This window comes from Brienomyrus brachyistius, unplaced genomic scaffold (genome assembly GCF_023856365.1).
Source record: "Brienomyrus brachyistius isolate T26 unplaced genomic scaffold, BBRACH_0.4 scaffold33, whole genome shotgun sequence".
Classification (NCBI taxonomy): domain Eukaryota; kingdom Metazoa; phylum Chordata; class Actinopteri; order Osteoglossiformes; family Mormyridae; genus Brienomyrus; species Brienomyrus brachyistius.
The window spans coordinates 2497548-2519044 of record NW_026042308.1 but is presented as its reverse complement, the minus strand read 5'-3'; the positions used below and the strand labels follow the sequence as shown (position 1 = coordinate 2519044).

Here is a 21497-nt window from a genome sequence, read left to right as displayed (position 1 = left end):
TGGGAGGCTAGGGAACAAGCAACATGGAGGGCACCACATCAATGGCGAACACAGGGCCAAGAAGCACTTATACAGGAATAACAAGGGAACAGACTGGAAGTAGCTGAGAGTGTTTAACATGAGGGATGGAACGAGACGCGAGACCAACGAGCAGCAGGCATGGCTTATTAGAGCCACGTCAGGGAGGTGGCAGGACATGACGTTTGGGGCTATGGTTAGGGTTAGGATTAGGCTTAGGTTTAGGGTAAAGTGTTTGTGGCAGAGAGCGGTCAGTAGTACAAGGACACGACTACGCCACCTGGGGTATTTCACCACAGGAAAAATTACTCTAAATTAAGAGCACACAAGTTCATTTACCGAATGGAGCTAGAGACGTGTTTGTACTATTAACAGGTTGTTGAAAATATAAAACAAAGAAACAAGACAAGCGCTTTAGCATCAACAACCTTAAAAAATAAACCAGCAACCAGCCTTTGGCCACTGGCTGACTAAACTCAAGCAGGAGACAGGTGTCCGGGGAAGTTGATCAAAAGGGGGAATAGAGTCCCTTAAACTAACACACACACACACACACATACACACACACACACACACACACACACACACGCACACGCACACACACACCTGTGCTCCACCACACTGATCCCCACTCAAATATACTGCACAAGGTGAAAGTGTGAACACCACCACCCCAGACCAATCAAATCTTAGTCAGCCAGATCAATCGAGGCAGCCACTGCTCACAGTCTCCCAGAAAATACCCCAATCTAACCAAGAATCTGAGTGTTGAAAACTATGAAGAGTGCAAACAATGAGTAGCAGAATACAGGCTATCCCTCTGTATCAGTCCCAAACAGAAAGAATGGGCGGCCCAAAGTCTGTTAAGTCGCAGAACTAGGGAATGAAACAGCTCCAAATGCAGGAAAAGGTGTGACGATCCTTAGCGCGTTCCAAGGCTCCCAGCACATCGCCGATGTCCCACCGAGGATCAGGAGCTTCAAGCAGCAGTTGTTGGGCGACATCGGACCGCCTGAGGACAAGACAAGACTGATGGAAAAGAAAAACTGACGTAGGAAACACAGCAGCCACAGTGCAGGTTCAAACTATTATTGTCTGACAAATCTGCTGGAAGAGGCATAAACTGAAGCTGACGAGCAACTGAAACTGTAATCCTGGCAACAACCGTAACTACAATTAAAACACATCAAGTAAAGCAACTGACAAGTAGCTATAGGCCTAGTCACCAGAATAACTTGCAACCACTGGAGCTGCAACACAGACACAAGAGAAACACTGCAATATAAAATATTACCATTAGCCATTTAAATCAAGCAGAGGATTAACGCTAATTAAAACAGCAAAACCTCCCACCAAGACACAGAATAAGTGTGAACCTCAGCCAGCATGCCAGCGTACCACGGCAGACCACTGCGGTGCGGAAGGGGAGTTACCGGACCGGGAAACGCCAATGACGCCTCCACACACACTTACCGGAAATAATCAACAAGTCCTACCCGCAAAATTCCACACTGCTACAGTTGGATGGCCCTGGGATTTTTCTCCAGAACCCCAAGGCTCAATGGAAGTACCGCGAGATTCTTAAACCCTTACCTGAGGGAGGAGGCTTCCAGCGTAAGGAGAGGTTCACCAGAATCCCCGGGCTGGATGGACATCGTTCATCCTTTACCTGGGGAATGAGGCTCCCAACTCGTGGTGACTTACCCAAGCCCTGGTGCTGGATCATCATTAAATGCTTACATGGGGAAAGAGAGACCTTACCCTTGGCCTCCAAGCCTGGAAGTACCCTGAGCTCTAGACCCAAGCTTAACCCTAACCCATAAGCATAGGTTCGCAGCATGAACGGTTCTCAAATGATACCAGAAAACCATACATGTTCTTAATCTGAAAATCAGTTCATCGTTTTTCCAGAAGGTGGCAGCACATCAACACTGCAAGCTTGGCACATCCCTTTGGATACAATGAGCTATCCTTACATTTTGAAATTTTTTAAAACTTATTTAAATCAGTAAAACAAATTACTTCCAAAAAGGATAGAATCATGTCTACCCAATACCCCTTGGCACCATGTTAGTGTGAATGGAGTTTTCACTCCAGCCCTGAGGAATTCAGAGCAGACACAAAAGATTGTGAAGCCATGTGTGATTTACAGTGAAAGGTGACTGAACACAACGCACAGCCTCTGTTATGACTCCACTGTTCACCATGGTTCAGCACCATCTATATTTCTATTATTTTTAAGGTATTTTACTTGTGGTTTTACACTTAACATGGTATCGACAGGCTTGCTCCAAAGAGATCTCATTGTATTTACAGTGACAGTAACGCTGCCTTATCTTGCGAGAGGAAGTAGCATATGGGTGCGCTGCTAACGTTAGCATTAGCAAACCTAGCTGCCTAGCAGTGTTGGTAGTAACTCGTCAGTGTAATTCCACTACTTTTGTTTGCACCATGTATTTCAACATCGACGCGATGTTACTGTGATCACTATGCAACCTTTAGCCCACTGTTATTTTCCTTGATTATGTAATTATACAGGGCAGGTCAGGCAGAGGGAGCAGACGCTGATGCAGCACATTGATGACCAACCACACGTCCAAACTGCTGGCGATCCTGGCCGGCGACCCCCCAGGCAGACACACGGTCGAATCCCACCCTTATTATAATTACTTTTATATGCAGTAATTGGTAATTAGTAATTTTCAGTAGCTTGCACAAGGCTGCCGACTAGCAACTTTATTTGTTGGCTGAATCCGAAATAGCTGTAGTGCTACGATGCTGGATTGTTACAGGGACAGTGATAAATGCAGACCCCTTTATTCTGATTGCGTTAAAAATCAAATGTTTTTACTCAGATTTCATCCATTTGGTGGTGTGCTCTCTATAATGTGCCATGTTTTTCTAAAAGAAGATTTTTTAAAAAAAGAATGGCAAAATAGAGCAGCGCATTGAATTGTAATGCCTGTATCTTGAAACGTAGCGTGTTGTCAGACTCTCCGATACACAGCTCTATGGTCCATACAGTGGAGATGAGGAACATGCAGTCTGCTAAGTCACGTGGTTACCTTTCGTTAGGTGGCTACGTTTACATGCCTTAACGCAATTAAGATGTTTTCATGTAAACAGATTAATCGGGGAGCTCATTTATAAAGGCTTCGTGAGACTGAAAAAGACGAGAAGCATTCATACATACATTTATAGGAAGATTTTGGGATTTACAAAGAAAAAAGTTTTGTGAAAAAGACAAATCTTGTGAACGAGGTTGAGAGATGCTGTTTCGACAGAATCCTGTAGAGGGCACTGTGTATGAGCTGGTTGGTAAGTCCACATAGCATGAAAGGAGTTATGGATACTAGTATGGGAGCACTGTGAACATGTCTGCATCAGCAAGGCCCACATTGGACATTTCATACTGAGTTATATGTGCTCTATAAATAACGCTATACTGAATTAATTGAAGGTTTGTAATTCAATTTCGCCATCTTTGTTGTAGGGCACACAGGAGGATCGTACGAGCAGTGTCCTCCTTTGGGGTAGCAGCATGCTGTAACAACACGAGACCTCGACGAGAACCACGTCAGTATTGAACATGGCGGCACGCAACTGACTACAAAAAGGTTATCAATTGTATTCTTTCCACGCCAACTTATCTCTAGACAGCCTTAAAGGTAATCAAAATACATTTCAGTTGTATCCGTAAAAACTTTAGCACGTTGGAGCACAGTGAAATTCTGAACAGTTTATAAATTTTTATGGACGAGTGCTTCGAGAGAATTGCTATGGGGAAATCAGACAAAACACCGACTTCCTCCACCTGTAAAAATAACTCGTCCTCCAAGAGAAGCCGCCCAGAGGAATCCGCCGAAAGCGGCTTCTCCTAATACCAACGACGTGACGGACATTTTGGAGTCTATAGATAAACGACTATCCAGCTTAGATGCGCGTCTGTCCCTAGTGGAAATTCTCCATAAAGAGTTCCAGGCTTTGCGTGAGTCAGTGGAGTACAGCCAACAGCAGGTGGAATCACTCGCTGCAGAGAATGCGACCCTCAGGGAATCGGTAAAATCCCTCACAGATTGACGTGCCTTTCGGAGGAAAATAAAAAAATTAAAGAAACTATCATTGACCTCCAGGCCTGCAGCATGAGAGACAATTTAGTAATTTCAGGCATTATTACGAAAGCAGAGTTTAGCACTTTGAAATTGTTAAAATATAAAGTGCATTACAAATAAAATTTATTATTATTATTATTATTATTATTACGGTGAAAGAGTTCATCCAAACTCAGCTAAAACTCCCGGAGGACACAGTAAAAACCATCAGTTTCCATCGAGTTCACTGCTTAGGAGGGAAGAGACCCGACGGACGCAGACCCAGACCAATAGTGGCCAAATTCTAGCACTTTAAACAAAAAGAACTGGTTAAAAGCCGCGGCCGGGAACTAAAAGGAACGAACTTTAGCATCAACGACCAGTTTCCCAAGGAAATCCTGGAAAGAAGGAAGATCCTGTTCCCTATACGGAAAAAATTAATCGACGGAGGCTCCCGTGCTGTCATGGCGGTCGGTAAACTGCACGTCAATGGATGGCTCTACTGCGACCGGAATTCCACCCCTTGGCTGTTCTGAATCTGCAACAGGTGATCTGTATCCACACTAACAATCTTGATGTAATAATCCATAGATTATCTAAGAGATCTAGATATAATAATAATTGCCGGTCTAATGCGCTTAAGGCATTGTCATCGTCTCTCTTCTTTTATTATTATGATTATTATTATCCTTTTCTTCTCTCTTTCTTTTTGTCCCTTGTTTTTCCCCTGTTGATTGCTGTTGTCACTTTGCGATGTTGCTTTGGCTCCTGCACTGTTTTAGTTCACTTAAGGCTCCTCCCACGTTTTCTCACTACTTTTTCTCTGCATCACATTTCTGTTACCTTCCCATTTCTCCATGTTGCCATATGCTCAATGCACAGCATAAATAATGACACAAAGTGTACACAACGCCAAGCAAAGTGTACACAAGCATACACAAGTGGTGCTGGCAGTGCCCTGGGGTGTGGTCACCGGGGGCCCCGGGTCCGCTCCTTCCCGCTCGGTGGTGGGGGGCTGGGGTGCCTACTGAGCCAGCTGGTTAGCTGCCTCTCTTTTGCCTGGGGGTGAGCAATCTGCCCCCTGGCCTTATGAATCCCAGCCCCTCTCCCCCCTCATTCACAATATGCCACGCACACATGTAGGGCCTCGGGGGGGGGGGGGGGGGGGGGGTGTGTGTCGTGCATTCTACGGTGGGGAGGGCCATTTACGTGGCCTTACTCACTGTGCTGTGCGGCCTTCTGCCTCCCCCTGTTTTAATTGCACTTTAGTCATCACATGCCAGTATACACACAGGGCCTTGGGGGCCGGGGGCACTACTCAGAGGCTGGTGGTATCACTCGCCTCTGTGCTGCTGCCGCCCCCCAATTTTACTCACACCATATACATTCAGGGTCTTGATGGGGGAGTGATGTGGAGGAGAGCTGTTCACAAGCAGCGCCCGTCAATTTTAAATTCATCTTAGTTTCTCAACAGTCATACTCACCCCTACACTACATACAGTCTCATACATCTCCACACGCATCCAACACTCTACCTCTGAGTGAGTGGGCACGCACGCTAGCCTGCATCTCGCCTACACAATTGAGCACACATGTACATATACTTGCACGCACCCATCCAAGCACACACTAAGATTTTATATGCTTGTATAGTTGTGTTACTTTCTGCACACTATAATTTTGTTTATTCCTTTCTGAATCTATCAGTCCTTTTTTCTTTTTCATGTCTTTTTTATCCTTTTCCTTCTTTTTTCCCCTCCTAATATGTCCCTCCACTACAGCCAACTCACCCACTGCAATGTTTTTACATGATGAAACTGAAATAAATAAATTAAATTAAAATAAAAAGAAATAGATCAACATGAGGGGCCTATACAGAGTTTATAGATCCCCTCATGGTAAAGCAAGCATGTTTGGCACAGCATTCAGACCATGATTCTGCTAAAGCTGACAGGACAAGGGGGGGAAAAAAGAGAACATTTCTAGAGCCTCTTGATATGGGAAGTCAGAAACGTCAGGCCTATTTATTGAGATCGGCATGCAAGTTACAAGATGGTCTCCTGGCAGCCTATTGCGGATGTTTGGCTCAAGCTGAAAATATATTAACTGTTAGGCTTTAAAAACGATTGCTGATAGCATAAAATGGTGATAGTTTAAAGCAGAAAATTCCATTGTGAAACGTCTTTATTACCCTTTAAAAAACGCAGATATTTTTCTCTGCTTTTCAGGTGGCTGACGCTACATATTTTCTGACGCGCGCTCTGTCCGCTGGTGGGAGTGTGCTCACCTGTGTGTGCGCGCACGTGTCTGTGATCGCGCATCGGGACGGAACTCCGCCATGCGCGAAAGTGTAGAGCAGGGGTGTCCACACTTTTTCAGCTTGCGAGCTACTTATAAATGACCAAGTCAAAATGATCTACTATAAAATGCAAAACATATTATTATTTATAGATTTATAGATATTCGTTGTTATTTATTGTTGTTAGTATTATTGTTATTATTGAATATTGTTTATCATTATTATTAATTTCCCTTTGGCATAAATGAAGCATTTTTGCATTGAACTGGGATTTTAGTTCCTTCACCTTTCTCTTACTCAGCTCGCTTTTCGGAGGGAAGTTAATGCCGTAGTTTTTATGAGCAGTCCGAAAATGCCGCTCCACATTTACCTTCTTCGGAATAGCAATGGTAGACTGACAGATGAAACAAACGCACTTCGAATATGACTTTGTGGGGATTAAATACTCCTCCTTTCATTCCGTATGGAAGTGGTAGGTTATTGGCTTCGTACTTGGTCCTGCTCCCCCATTCAGTTTTATACCCTCTCTTTAGTTTAGTAGAAATAAATTGGAGGCGACTCGGTTGCTTACTGGAGTTTTGCAGCAGCTGGCGCGGTTGATCGCGTCACCCTTCCTCTATTTTTTATGTCATGCGATCTACTCAGTCTTTGCGATCGACCAGTAGATCGCGATCGATGTATTGGGCACCTCTGGTATAGAGACAAAAATGACAAGCTGTTGTGCAAATAAGATAAATAACAAAAGGCTATTTAATCTGTTTATTAAAAGGACAATGTATAGAGCTCTTCTATAGTAAAAGTAACATTACAGTAAATGACTTCTGCTGTGATCTGACGCTATATAGAAAATGTAATTAAATAAGATGAACTTGACCTTCTGCGGGGGGGGGGGGCACCCTAATATAATGATAGGGGAAACACTGCTGTCTGTCTGCCATAAAATAAATAAAAGGGGGAATTGGAATTGCATATGACTATGGAGAGAATGGCTGACTATGGTGAAAAAGGTGTGGAAATTTTTACTAATTCACATAAGGGACAGCATGAAGGATTGTTTAATTCAGCATCGGAGGAATTCATATATTTGTGTGATTATGATAATCACACTATTATAACTTGATTGTACATCTCTTGAATTAATTACAGTGTCATGTATAACACTACACTTTTTAATATATTGTTTGGCAGAACAGACTGCAAAACTGTAGTCCAGGGGCGATTCTAGGTTCAGAGCTTTGGGGGTGCTGAGCACCCAGGGAGCTGCCCAGCAAGGCAAGATACACTTTACTCGTCACAATGAGACTTTTTCCCTGCCTCTTTCAGTCCCCGCATCCTTAAATGTCTCCAGTTGTCCCGAGTTCTATCTGAATGTCTCCTTTGTGCATTTAAATCCCTGTTCCTCCCTGTCCTTTTCGTCTGTTGTCTTTGTCTCCGTCATCAATTTACCATCTCTGTGCAAGTCTGCAGATTTCTTTATTAAATCCTAAGAGTTTCTCTGTGCCTGGGTCCTTGTCAAAAAACATGACATGACTGTTTTGTACATTTTAACAATTTAATTCCAACATTTGTGTAAGAAAAGCAAAACACTTTTTGGAAAAGTCTTTAACAGGACCATCAAATTTGATAAAGGTTTTTTTAAAAATGCTGCAAAAGACCACGACTGCAAAAGAAGAATGGATTGGAATAAAAAAAATACATATCCTAACCTTAATTACTGGAGGAGAGTAATGAATGATGCTAATAGTGAGTAAAAAGTAAACAGAGTGCATTTTTTGGACAGGGATTTACTTTTAATGTGAATGAATAATATAATACAGATACATAAAAAATACCCTCAAAAAATAGAACAGTGTGAAATACACAAATGTACAAAATATTAATAAAAAAATTATAAAGATGTTGGCAACTTTGCCTATGGTACAATGTATGCAATGTATGAAAAGATCTTTACTGCAGATACTACTATGACTCTGCAGATTTGTTTTTTTATTTTAACCTATGTCGCCTCACCTTGTGGCTGGCAAATCTGTCTGTCACTTTTTGGTGGTCAACTCTCTCAAGCATCTCCTTCTCAACTGACATCACAGCCAGGTGCTGGAGTCTGCTTTGACCCATGGTCCTTCTCAGCCAGGTATGGAGCCGACGCAAGACACTGAAAGATCTCTCACAGCTACAGCTGCTAACTAGGATTGTTAGGGCAACCTGAATAACAGTTTTCAGTGTGGGGAAGATCTTCTTATCCAGAAGTTTGTATAATGTTAACATATCTGGAATGGCACCAGCCTCACTCTGGAGCTTCAAAAAGTTTTTGGCAACTGCAACTTCCTCTAACTGAAGTTCAATATGCTAATGCAGTGCCAGGGCTGACAAATGAGGCTCAGACCAGAATTGGTTTGAGGTTGGACTACAGGCCTGAATCCCATTAAGCAATTCCTGACTAACACCAGAAAAACGCTTCTCAAGTTCAGAGATCATTCTGTCCAGACAAGGAAACAACAATTTCCTTTTAAGAAATAGAAGAGCCACAGACTTCACTGCCTGCCCCACAGGTTGATTCAACAACAAATCCATCCATTTTCTTTCGTTTCTGCCTCTGTCCAGAAGACTGCTCCAAAACAGCTACCTGGTTTGCCTCACACAAAGCCTTTGTCCTTGCATGAATATCAGTAGCAGTGGCATCACTGCGCTTCTGCTTCAGAGTCTCAACCACTGCATCTTTATATGTCTGTGCCTGGGCAATATCTATGGTCTCCTTTTGTAGGTATCTGTGTAAACATGCGGGTACAGACAGTAGATCCTTGAAAACAATCAGCAAATACACTGAGGAGAATTTACTGAGTTTTGCCTTTAATCCCACCGCAATAGGTGTGTTGATAGTGGAGAGGCACTCAATTATGGCATGGAAGTTGTTAAGCACAGCCGTTACTGAACGAACCTGGCATGCCCAGCGTGTGTTTGAGAGTTGCAAAAGCCAACTGTTCTGTCTTTCCATCTCTGGCCTCATCAGCCATAATGGCATACATCTGTGATTCCGTCATCTCATGAACAATAGCTGCAGTTACCTCTTGTGAACAACATTCAATCATCTCATTCTGACTACTACAAGAGATGTATGTTGTGTTTCATGGGGGTGTGTACCTCTGCAAGAATCGATCAAACTTTTCCAAAAGTTTTATGCACTCACAGAAATTCCCTTTATTGTCACTCTCTTCTGTTTCATCATGACCTCTAAATGATATTCCTTGCTTCCCCAAAAAGCAGGTCACTGCCACAATACGTTCTAGGTACTCCCTTCTTTCACTTACTTCTGCGGCACTTGCTGCCTCTATCTGTTCCATAATATTGCCTTGTGACAGACTTGCTTTGTAGCTGTTCCAACAAACTACACTGTCCTTGTGTGACTGAGTGGATTCATGTTTTTGAAACTTGCTCAGTGCCTTTTGCCAATTACTGACTCCATCGTTCACTAATGTGTCATACCTAAGACTTTTGTCAAAGACTCGACAAGCGTAGCAGAAAGCAGCATTTTTTTGGATAAAGAATATTCTAACCATTTAAAGCTTTTGAACCAGTTTTCTTGGAAGGATCTTTTTTGTGTGCCAAACTGAGTGAGAGGGTACTGGGACAGTTTTACCTGTTTAGGACCAGTAGTCTTATCCCCCAAATCAAGAGCCATATCTTGAACATCTTTGGACTGCTGACTGGAACTCTGCCCTGTCTGTCTCTCCTCATCTCTTTCCCTGGTTGGTTCTTTCTGCCTCTCCTCATCTTGTTCCCTGGTCTGCTTTCTCAGAGTCTCTCCCTGTTCTTCGCCTCCTTGTGTAATGAGATTAACCAAACAGTAAATCAGATCGATAAATAGGAAAATGTAATGAAGGTGTCCTGTTTACATTTCAGAAAGAAGTCTAATGATATAAGATCATGGTTCTCAAACTGTGGTACCTGGTACGTGAGCTCCCCATTGTGGTACTTGGAGGAAAGTTATAAGCATCTTTTGAAAATAAAAATACTTCAAACATGTACAATTCAATCAAAAAAGTACAAAACTTTGAATTAAAATACCTAAAGTATACTAAATTCATATTTCGAATATACTAAGCATTGTCTTCCCTTTTCTTCTTGTTTCAATGTCAGCCTGCTAAATTTTCACGTTCTTAGGATGCTCATTCTGACTTAATGCAAATGTGGGGGGCACGTACTGCGGCAGTCATACAGACTAGATGGTCCAAAAGTTGACCTACCTACTATTGGCTGAGGTTTTGTAGATTTGTGGTTGAACCAAAGAAAAATATATCATTAATTTTATTCTGCCCAATTAATGATAATAATGTTATGTTGGAATATTGTTAAAGAGGCACAAACTGCTTCAACACAGTTTGTTTTGCAGATTCTGTATAGCAGCTTTAACACAACTTCCAGATTGTATGAGTAAAATTAGGATCTTTTTCTGTCAGTTTAACAGTTTCTGTTTTGCCTGTCACTGACTATTCCCTGTTTGTTTTCTTACCTGGTTCTTCCTGACCTTGTACTTTCTCCTCACTATCTGCTCTTTCCTCTCTCCCTCTTTGAACTGACAATCATACACAAATAGATAGTATTCAATTAGATAAAGAAATGACATTAATATAAAAAAATGCTATTGACATCACTAATAAAAAAAACTCTTCTCTCAGTGTACTTTCAATCAAAAGGCAAATAACCAAACCACGTGTGCATTTAATAAAATATATGACTATTTAAACACTGATCCAACATTATTCTTGATTGACAGATGATGATCTTCTCCTTTTATCTGAATGCCCGTCCTTTTTTTGAAAAAACTTCCTTATATCCATTATGAACCTGGCTGTCTTTCTGTGCAAAATACACACACACACACACACACACACACACACACACACACACACACACACACACACACCAGAAGTTATAAAGTTAATGGGCATCCAGTCAGTTAGCTACCTTAGGTTTAATATTCGGAACATGAAAAAATAACCAGCTTCTCTCGTTCCATTTCAAAGAGGACTCGTAAAACGGTTGGCAATTTAAGTCTTTAGATTTAGGCTATATAAATTTCAATGGGAGCAACAGGACGGTCAAAATGTTGCTGATTTTCCTACAGAGTAGGGCGGATTGTAGGGTAGCAAACATCGTCAGAAAACGTGTTTTCAACACTGCAGTTTACCTGTGAAGGTAATGTTTTTCAGCTAATAAGAGACATGGTCAGACTCCTACTACCTAACTATATAAAGAAAGAGTTACTGAAGGTTAAATGCAGCTAACATGTCCTGTTTCAAGCCAAGTACTCACACCACCGCTGCAATGCGTCTCAGCCACCATTGCTCTGGCAGGAGCGCTGGAGCCAGTCAGAGTAGCGGAGAGTGAAGCTGGAACGAACCATTTTTCGGGGCTGGGGGGGGGGTATCTATACTAGTTATTAAAATATTACATCTGAATGATTTTTCATATTTTAATACTGTCTCACATAAACAGCATGAACTGTCAAAAAAAGTTAGAAATCTTTAGAAATCTTTGGGGGTGCTTTTATTCATTTTGGGGGTACTGAAGCACCCCCAAAAATGGGCTAAAATCGCCCCTGGGCAGGACCCTGTTAACCCTAATCCTGGCAAAGTTACAGGGTCCTCTCTGTTTCTCTTCATAGGGGTCTTTGCAGACATCCAGACATGAGCTTGTTTTGCTCAGTGAGTAACACCATGGCCCCACAATTACGGAGCTGTGAGTTCAGTTCTGACCCTGACAAAAAATCAGTATAATGTTGCAAGTTTTCTGTGTTCACTAGTTTCCATCAACAGACTGTGTGAACTATGACTGTGTGTATACTACTCTGGGTACCTTGGGTCCTGTTGTAAGCTCCCAGCACAGCAGTTCCCTGTACTGGAGAAGCAGTAATGGAATATGAATGGGAATCTACAGTAGATGTACTGTTTACAGTGAAATGTAGTTCAGAAAAAGAGAGAATGTCAACCTTGAGAGGATCACTTACCTCAGCAGTGACATTCATGTCTCTCGTGCCTCTTCCTATCATGTCAGTAGATGGATTGGGAGAGCATGGGGGTCATGTAGTCGCTGGAATGGGGTCTTTGGCACTCCTGATATTTTTGTAAGACGGTGAAGGTCTCCTGGTGCTCCTTATTTTGCTGTGTGGCTGCTAGACATGGACGTTATCCAGTGACCAGAGATGAAGACTGGACTCCTTTGGTACTGTGTCTCTTCGGAGAATCCTTGGGTACCACTGGTTTGACTTCGTGTCAAATGAGTGGTTGCTCAGGGAGTCCCGCGTGAGTCAGGTTACCTGCATTGTAAGTGTCAGGTACAGCACTATGACCATGTGGCATGATTCCCTGAGGGTGATCCAGCTCGCAAGGTCCCTACTACCCTATTCCAGTGCAATCTCCCCAACCTGACCTGACCTGACCTGATCTGAAATTAAGGTAGTGGTCCAAGCTGTAGGTTTACTGACAGACCACTGTAGGTCCTTATCAATGAAGTCTACCATTCTATCAAGACTGAGGATAATAAGTAATATAAATCAAGTGCTATAATAGTACCCTCAAACAGTGATCCTCCTTTATTGGTCTGTAACATACAATATTGCCTGCCCAAGAGCCCACTGCAGCAGGTTCGCAGGAAATATGAAAGAGCTTTGTGGGTGGAGATGTGATCTTTCCACATGATTTCAAGTGAAAACATGAAAAGTCATCTTTAAAACGAAGGCTTTCGCTATTGCAAATGTCACACTATTTAAGGTCTCAGGAAGTCTAGGGGAAGCACAAATATATAGTGCATATAGCTGTGTCTCACATAAAAAGGTTGTGCATACTCTGCTCATATTGTTCAAAATGGAGTAACACTTTGCCATGAATTTTTAATTTTAGTATGAGCCCATATAGTTAAGTCTTGACTGTTTACACATAAACACTTAAAAAAGATATAGCTGAGGTCCTGGATTCAGTCTCCTGCATTTTCTCTCTAACCCCCTCAAAGAATTTCTTGCAGGGATTAATTCAGTATGTTTTAACAACATATAAAAAGACCAGATGAGTTAGGAGCAACACTTTACTTGAGGGGGCACAAATAATGTCGTAGTACATCCATCCATCTATTTTCCAAACCGCTTATCCTACTGGGTCGCGGGGGGTCCGGAGCCTATCCTGGAAGCAATGTGCACAAGGCAGGGAACAACCCAGGATGAGGGGCCAGCCCGTCGCAGGGCACACACACACCATTCACTCTCACACACACACCTATGGGCAATTTAGCAACTCAAGTTAGCCTCAGCATGTTTTTGGACTGTGGGGGGAAACCCCACGACGACATGGGGAGAACATGCAAACTCCACACACATGTGACTCAGGCGGAGACTCGAACCCGGGTCCCAGAGGTGTGAGGCAACAGAGCTAACCAGTGCACCTGTCAGAGTTCGCTGGTTAAAGCGGGTAGTGCGCACAGGCTGACAAGCGGGCAGGAAGCAGGCAAGCAGGCGGAGTACGGGGAAAACAGGGATTTATTCGGGATCGGGACAGAGCAGACAGCACTAAGACTAACTAACATCAATGACGGACCAGAAACTAAGGCAAGTCATGGACTGAAATAGACGAGACTGGACGAAAATAAGTGGACACAGCTGGGCAAGATCAGGGAAGCACACGTGGGTAATCAGGGGGCGTGGCACACACGAGGATCGTACGAGCCGGGCATGACAGCACCACCATGCCGCCCCTGAAGTAGTACACTCTTACTTAATTTATTAATTAACCAGAAAGTATTAGTTATATACTGATCCCACGTTCGTTCATTCTTAATCATAAGTTAGTGTATTTGTTCATCATTTGTACTTGAGTAGTTACTAAGTTATTACTGAGTAATGTGTATTTGAACAATATAAAATATAATAATACATGTGCTATAAATCAACAAACCATTGTCCTTTAGTTTTATCCACTGCAGGACTGCAGGAAGCAGCATACAATGGAAATGCCTTGGGTGGGATGGTAGCCCGGATCAGGGCTCACATAATGGTTCACATGTGGGCAATGAAGAAGTAGCACTTCACATGTATGGGAGAAAAACAGCAGCCAGAGGAATCCTATGCAATCTCAGTGAGAATAAACTCCCCAGACCCAGGACTGGGGCAGGAATTGCAGGATTCTCCTCTAGCATTTATTTTGGCATACTGTATTTATTGCTATTATCCTTGGTACATGTTTATATTTGCCAATAATTGAAATTGAAATAAACATGATTATTATTCATCCATCCTCGTACCACATATCCTGGAGACGAGGGCCTGTAGCTTATCCCAGGTAGCATAGGACACAATGGTATACTTTTGGATGGGATGCCAGTCCATTGCAGGGAATGCACTCACTCACACACTGTGGGCAATTTAGAGATGACAGTCTATTATTATTAGGATACCTATAGTTTTTAGTAGTTTTCACTATTATTATGCTTTTTGCCATGGGAGTCTATGGCAGCCCATAGAGCCGATTGGCAACTTTTTTGAAATTTGGCACATCGATAGAGGTCAGTTCCAACTATTCATACCAAATTTGGGTTCAATCCATACATCACTCTAGCGCCACCCTCAGGCCAAATTTCAAGAAATGTTTTTGCCTTATTCTCTTTCTTATCATTGTATGATTATGCTATTTACTTTTAAGTATTAGCATTACCTGGATGGATGGATGGACATCGTTCATCCTTTACCTGGGGAATGAGGCTCCCAACTCGTGGTGACTTACCCAAGCCCTGGTGCTGGATCATCATTAAATGCTTACATGGGGAAAGAGAGACCTTACCCTTGGCCTCCAAGCCTGGAAGTACCCTGAGCTCTAGACCCAAGCTTAACCCTAACCCATAAGCATAGGTTCGCAGCATGAACGGTTCTCACCTGATACCAGAAAACCATACATGTTCTTAATCTGAAAATCAGTTCATCATTTTCCCAGAAGGTGGCAGCACATCAACACTGCAAGCTTGGCACATCCCTTTGGATACAATGAGCTATCCTTACATTTTGAAATTTTTTAAAACTTATTTAAATCAGTAAAACAAATTGCATCCAAAAAGGATAGAATCATGACTACCCAATACCCCTTGGCACCATGTTAGTGTGAATGGAGTTTTCACTCCAGCCCTGAGGGATTCAGAGCAGACACAAAAGATTGTGAACCCATGTGTGATTTACAGTGAAAGGTGACTGAACACAACGCACAGCCTCTGTTATGACTCCACTGTTCACCATGGTTCAGCACCATCTATATTTCTATTATTTTTCTAGGTATTTTACTTGTGGTTTTACACTTAACATGGTATCGACAGGCTTGCTCCAAAGAGATCTCATTGTATTTACACAGTGACAGTAACGCTGCCTTATCTTGCGAGAGGAAGTAGCATATGGGTGCGCTGCTAACGTTAGCATTAGCAAACCTAGCTGCCTAGCAGTGTTGGTAGTAACTCGTCAGTGTAATTCCACTACTTTTGTTTGCACCATGTATTTCAACATCGACGCGATGTTACTGTGATCACTATGCAACCTTTAGCCCACTGTTATTTTCCTTGATTATGTAATTATACAGGGCAGGTCAGGCAGAGGGAGCAGACGCTGATGCAGCACATTGATGACCAACCACACGTCCAAACTGCTGCCGATCCTGGCCGGCGACCCCCCAGGCAGACACACGGTCGAATCCCACCCTTATTATAATTACTTTTATATGCAGTAATTGGTAATTAGTAATTTTCAGTAGCTTGCACAAGGCTGCTGACTAGCAACGTTATTCGTTGGCTGAATCCGAAATAGCTGTAGTGCTACGATGCTGGATTGTTACAGGGACAGTGATAAATGCAGACCCCTTTATTCTGATTGCGTTAAAAATCAAATGCTTTTACTCAGATTTCATCCATTTGGTGGTGTGCTCTCTATAATGTGCCATGTTTTTCTAAAAGAAGACTTTTTAAAAAAAGAATGGCAAAATAGAGCAGCGCATTGAATTGTAATGCCTGTATCTTGAAACGTAGCGTGTTGTCAGACTCTCCGATACACAGCTCTATGGTCCATACAGAGGAGATGAGGAACATGCAGTCTGCTAAGTCACGTGGTTACCTTTCGTTAGGTGGCTACGTTTACATGCCTTAACGCAATTAAGATGTTTTCATGTAAACAGATTAATCGGGGAGCTCATTTATAAAGGCTTCGTGTGACTGAAAAAGACGAGAAGCATTCATACATACATTTATAGGAAGATTTTGGGATTTACAAAGAAAAACGTTTTGTGAAAAAGACAAATCTTGTGAACGAGGTTGAGAGATGCTGTTTCGACAGAATCCTGTAGAGGGCACTGTGTATGCTAAATCGAAGGCTCCAGTAATGTATTCGGCATTTATAATCATAAACAATAATAATTGAAATATTTGTGGGCACATGGCAATTGGCTCTGAGATTAAAGTTATTTAAAATGAATTTGTTTAAATTTGTGGGCCGGCATGGTGGTGCAGTGGTCAGCACTGTTGCCTCACACCTCTGGGACCCAGGTTTGAGTCTCCGCCTGGGTTACATGTGTGTGGAGTTTGCATGTTCTCCCCATGTCGTCGTGGGGTTTCCTCCGGGTACGCCGGTTTCCCCCCACAGTCCAAAAACATGCTGAGGCTAATTGGAGTTGCTAAAAAATTGCCTGTAGGTGTGAATGGTGTGTGAGTGTGCCCTGCGATGGGCTGGCCCCCCATCCTGGGTTGCTCCCTTCCTTGTGCCCATTGCTTCCGGGATAGGCTCCGGACCCCCCGCGACCCAGTAGGATTAGCAGTTTGGAAAATGGATGGATAGATGTATGATAGAATGATTAAGCTGTAGCACATTTCAAATAATATTTCATTTGTAACACATTTGTTCTCCAAACTTCTACATTTTTAACCTTTGGCCACAAGATCATCTTCTTCCTGCCAGTATCTTTTCTTTCCTTTGATCCTCGGTTGTTGGAATCTGCTCTGCTGCTTGGAAGTTCCCTGGGGAGTTAGTGTTGGGGGGTTCTGGTGGAATGTGACCATCGGCAGCCATGGGCTGGATAGCGCTGTGGTGCTCAGCCTGGCTCTGTGCCCTTCTAGGGGCTCTGTGTCCTTTGTTAGCACAAACATTTTGCACACCTGACATTACCATGCATACAGTATTTCTCGTATTTTACAAAATACAAAAACACTGATCAAAGTCTGTAGAAAAAAACATTTTATTTCATGAACTAAGTCAAATATGAATCATAAAACACAATTAAAATACTTTTTTTGAATACATGCCTCAGAAATTGCACATCCCTGATTGTGCGTTACCTTCATGCTGCCTTGAAATTTTTGATTTCTTCACTGTAGCCCTATGTTATACAATCTAATCTTAACCTTATGTTAACTGATCCTATTTTTATTTCTTAAATATTCCCTCCACCACCCCCCCTCTGAGGAGGACTGCTTTATTTACAATTAATCTAATCCTATGTTATACAATCTTATCTTAACCTTCTGAATTAATCCTATTTTTATTTCTTAAATATTCCCTCCACCACCCCCCCTCTGAGGAGGACTGCTTTATTTACAATTAATCTAATCCTATGTTATACAATCTTATCTTAACCTTATGTTAACTGATCCTATTTTTATTTCTTAAATATTCCCTCCACCACCCCCCCTCTAAGGACTGCTTTATTTATAATTAATCTAATCCTATGTTATACAATCTTATCTTAACCTTATCTTAATTAATCCTATTTTTATTTCTTAAATATCCCCTCCACCACCCCCCCTCTGAGGAGGACTGCTTTATTTATAATTAATCTAATCCTATGTTATACAATCTTATCTTTACCTTATGTTAACTGATCCTATTTTTATTTCTTAAATATTCCCTCCACCACCCCCCCCCCTCTGAGGAGGACTGCTTTATTTATAATTAATCTAATCCTATGTTATACAATCTTAAGCTTACCGTAACCTATCCTATCTTAATTTTATTCTATGTTATCTTATCCTATCTTTCTTATCTTATGCTATGCAATCCTATCTTATTCTTATACTATGTTATCTTATATAATCTTATCCTAAACTTATGGTAATTTATCATGTCTTTGTAAAACATAAAATGGCATACAAGTTAAGACTATCTTAACTTGTCCTATCTTATTATATACAATCTTAACCTTATCCTATCTTAATCTTATCCTATGGTACCTTATGCTATAGAACTACATGGTATTTTATCTTATCCTAAGTATGTATGACAACTCTCGTGTAATTATGTGCTGAATCTACAGGGAAATGTAGCTATGTGCATCTGACTGATAGCCCATTTCCACACCCATCTCCTGAGCCCTGGGCATGGTACTTAGCTGCTCCAGTGCATCAATAGGAAAGATGAACTCATCTTCATCAATCCTACGCCTCTTGGTTGAATGAGTACCCTCATTATCCTCATTCTTCCCCTGTTTCGCTAAGTTAATTTCATTTAAATGTCTGTTCCAAAACTCCTGACACCAGTACTCAGTAAAGCACTTGGCGTCATAGGTCATTTTAGAGTACTTTGTTACATAATAGTTATACAACCAATAGAATTTTTCCAGGTGAGATGAGGCGGCTACAGCCTGTGCTGGAGCCTGAAGCAGAGGGGTCAGATGAACCAGGCCTGGAGCTGAAAATGGATGTGGAGCTGGGCTTACAGGTGTGACTAAGTGTGGGGATAAAACAGAGGAGCCCATAAAAAGAAATGGGGATGAAACAAAAGGGGAGGGGGCTGAAGACGGAAATAAAAATGAAGAGGAGGAGAAGGTTGGTGAGCTGGGCTTAGGCTCTAACCCCTTCTGTTGGTCATACCTCCTTCTTCGCCCTGACCGGCCTCCCGCCGTATTTCTACGGCGGCCTGTGCCCTGCTGACCCCTGCTGGTTGCCACCGGGATGGCAGCAGATCCAGGAGAGGCAGACGTGGTCAGGGAGCTGGCTGCCGGCGGCCTGGTGCGGCACTTCTTCCGACGGCCAGCATCACTGGAACTGGTTTGTCCTTTGGGATTATAAAGACAGGGGACAGCATATTTAATTTAAATGAAACATTATGTCACTGTACAACAACACTACATCACAACCATCACAGATATCACACTTGGCAGTCGGTATTGCACACTAAGAAAAATTCTGCAGTCTTTATTGGATACAGGAAACACACGCTTGGGAAACTTATGCGCTGGTCTTGACTTGGGCCGTCTGCGTTTCAGCAGGGGAACCTGACCTATAAAAACAAGCCAGTTTGTGCACAGATTCCCTGATACGCAGAACAACAGCGAAAAACAACACTGGAAAGGTTCATGTGCATCAAATATAGCAGCCCACTCAATCCAAATGTTGGCATCAACAACTGACTATTAAGTCAAATCCTTTACATATCTTACACTTTCCATAAGTTGCATTATTTATTCACTCTCAAGGTACCAAACTAAGATTTATGCTTTTTCTGATTACTACCGCGTTTCCCTGCAAATAAGCCCTAACATGATTTTTCAAGAAGCCCGTAATATAAGCCCTAGTTATTGTCCCATGGATTGTACGGTAACTAGAATGAGATGCGGTTATACTACGAGAAGGCTACATGGACAAGAGGCGCTCATTTAAGGACAGAGTTATTGCTAAACATGAGAGATTGGGGACACTGGTTCTACAGGAAATTGAGTTGCGAGATATTCAGGACGGAATTTGGAACTTGGAGATTTACGATGATGTTCCAGAAGAACATGACATTACGACTATATTTCAATAAACATATGCAGTATACAGCACAATTTTGTTCATGAATAAATTCACCGTCAAATTGTTTACATGGAAAGATACTGTTAGAAGATGACATGATGTCTGTGTTTGAATAAATGTGGATTTTTTTTCATCAATACCGGTAAATATACTGTAGCATGTTATACTTGGGAAAATACTACCTTAATATAAGCCGTAACGCGTCATTTGGAGCAAAAATTAATATAAGACCCTGTCTTATTTTCGGGGAAACACCGTATATTAGGACATATTCAGCTGTTACTTTACCATTTCATGATGATTTTCTCTGATGTTTAAACACAGCACAGCCACAGATTTTACTGATTTCATTATATAATGCAGTAGACATGCAAAAAGACTCCCATATATTAAAGCTAAAGGTGAACTACTTTATTATTTAGACATGTACTTCTAAAACAAGATAATAGAACAGAAGATTCAAGAAGACTAGTCAAGCATATTCTGACTTTAACTCTTTAAGTGCTGAGTTAGTCTGGGCATCATTTTGCCATCCTTACCTCGGCCAACTGGACCGGGGATGTATTCCGGGGCGATCCGCACACTGACTGCACCTTTCGGCAGCAGCCAGTCAATCCTCTGGAGATTCACGGCGGTTTTCACGATGGACATCTTTCGCGTCTTCTCTCTTGCTGATAAACTGCAAGTCTGAGCTGCTTTAAATGTTCAAATGAAAACTCTAAACGGAAAAGAATTGTTATGATTCGGTTGCTAAGCTACGGTGGCCGATTGGTGTCAGCGCGCTGCAAAGTCTTCAAACGCTTTAATCAAATGACGAAACATACGATCTACATTTACAAAAGCGCAGAAACGTAGAAGTACCACAAAATTTTAAGACAAGTTTAAAAACATGTAAGCGCTGAAAATCCGCTCACAACACAGTTGTGAAGTTTCTGGGTGACAAAGAAACAAGACGGACCAATTATGGTTTAACTGTATATCGAATGTTTACGAAATGTCGATATCTTATCAAAACAGGATATAGAATGAAACACTACATTATATCAATCAATCATTCGGTCGCCATTAAAAATATAGAATAATATTCCTTCCTTGTTATAAGTAACACGAGAGCTGCGGTCTTGAAGTTGCACAGACTCCCAGAATTCATAGCGATAATTACGCGACCCATTCAATTAGTGGGTTTTTTGATAATTGGGAATGCGTTGGGTGTGTTCGACTTCACTTAGGTCTGACTGCAGCTGACGTGAGGGGGAGCGCCATCTGCCGGCGGCTGCAGGAGTGTAATATAA

General features: G+C 42.0%; 1 protein-coding gene across 1 annotated transcript; it reads right to left on the bottom strand.

Annotated features, from left to right (window-relative positions):
* Positions 1-18348: 18348 nt before the first annotated feature.
* Positions 18349-21040, bottom strand: LOC125721490 (uncharacterized). The gene is made up of 2 exons (XM_048997436.1): positions 20745-21040; positions 18349-19465 (listed from the first exon to the last, which is right to left on the bottom strand). The coding sequence occupies exons 1-2, from the start codon at positions 20854-20856 to the stop codon at positions 18720-18722; spliced, it is 858 nt and encodes a 285-aa protein (XP_048853393.1). The 5' UTR covers positions 20857-21040; the 3' UTR covers positions 18349-18719.
* Between the last annotated feature and the right edge of the window lie 457 nt (positions 21041-21497).

Excerpts from the sequence above, each read along its gene's own strand:
- LOC125721490 (XM_048997436.1), bottom strand. The coding sequence starts at position 20,856 with ATGTCCATCGTGAAAACCGCCGTGAATCTCCAGAGGATTGACTGGCTG. Across the intron at positions 19,466-20,744 it reads CCCCGGTCCAGTTGGCCGAG|GACAAACCAGTTCCAGTGAT; the intron begins GTAAGGATGGCA and ends ATAATCCCAAAG.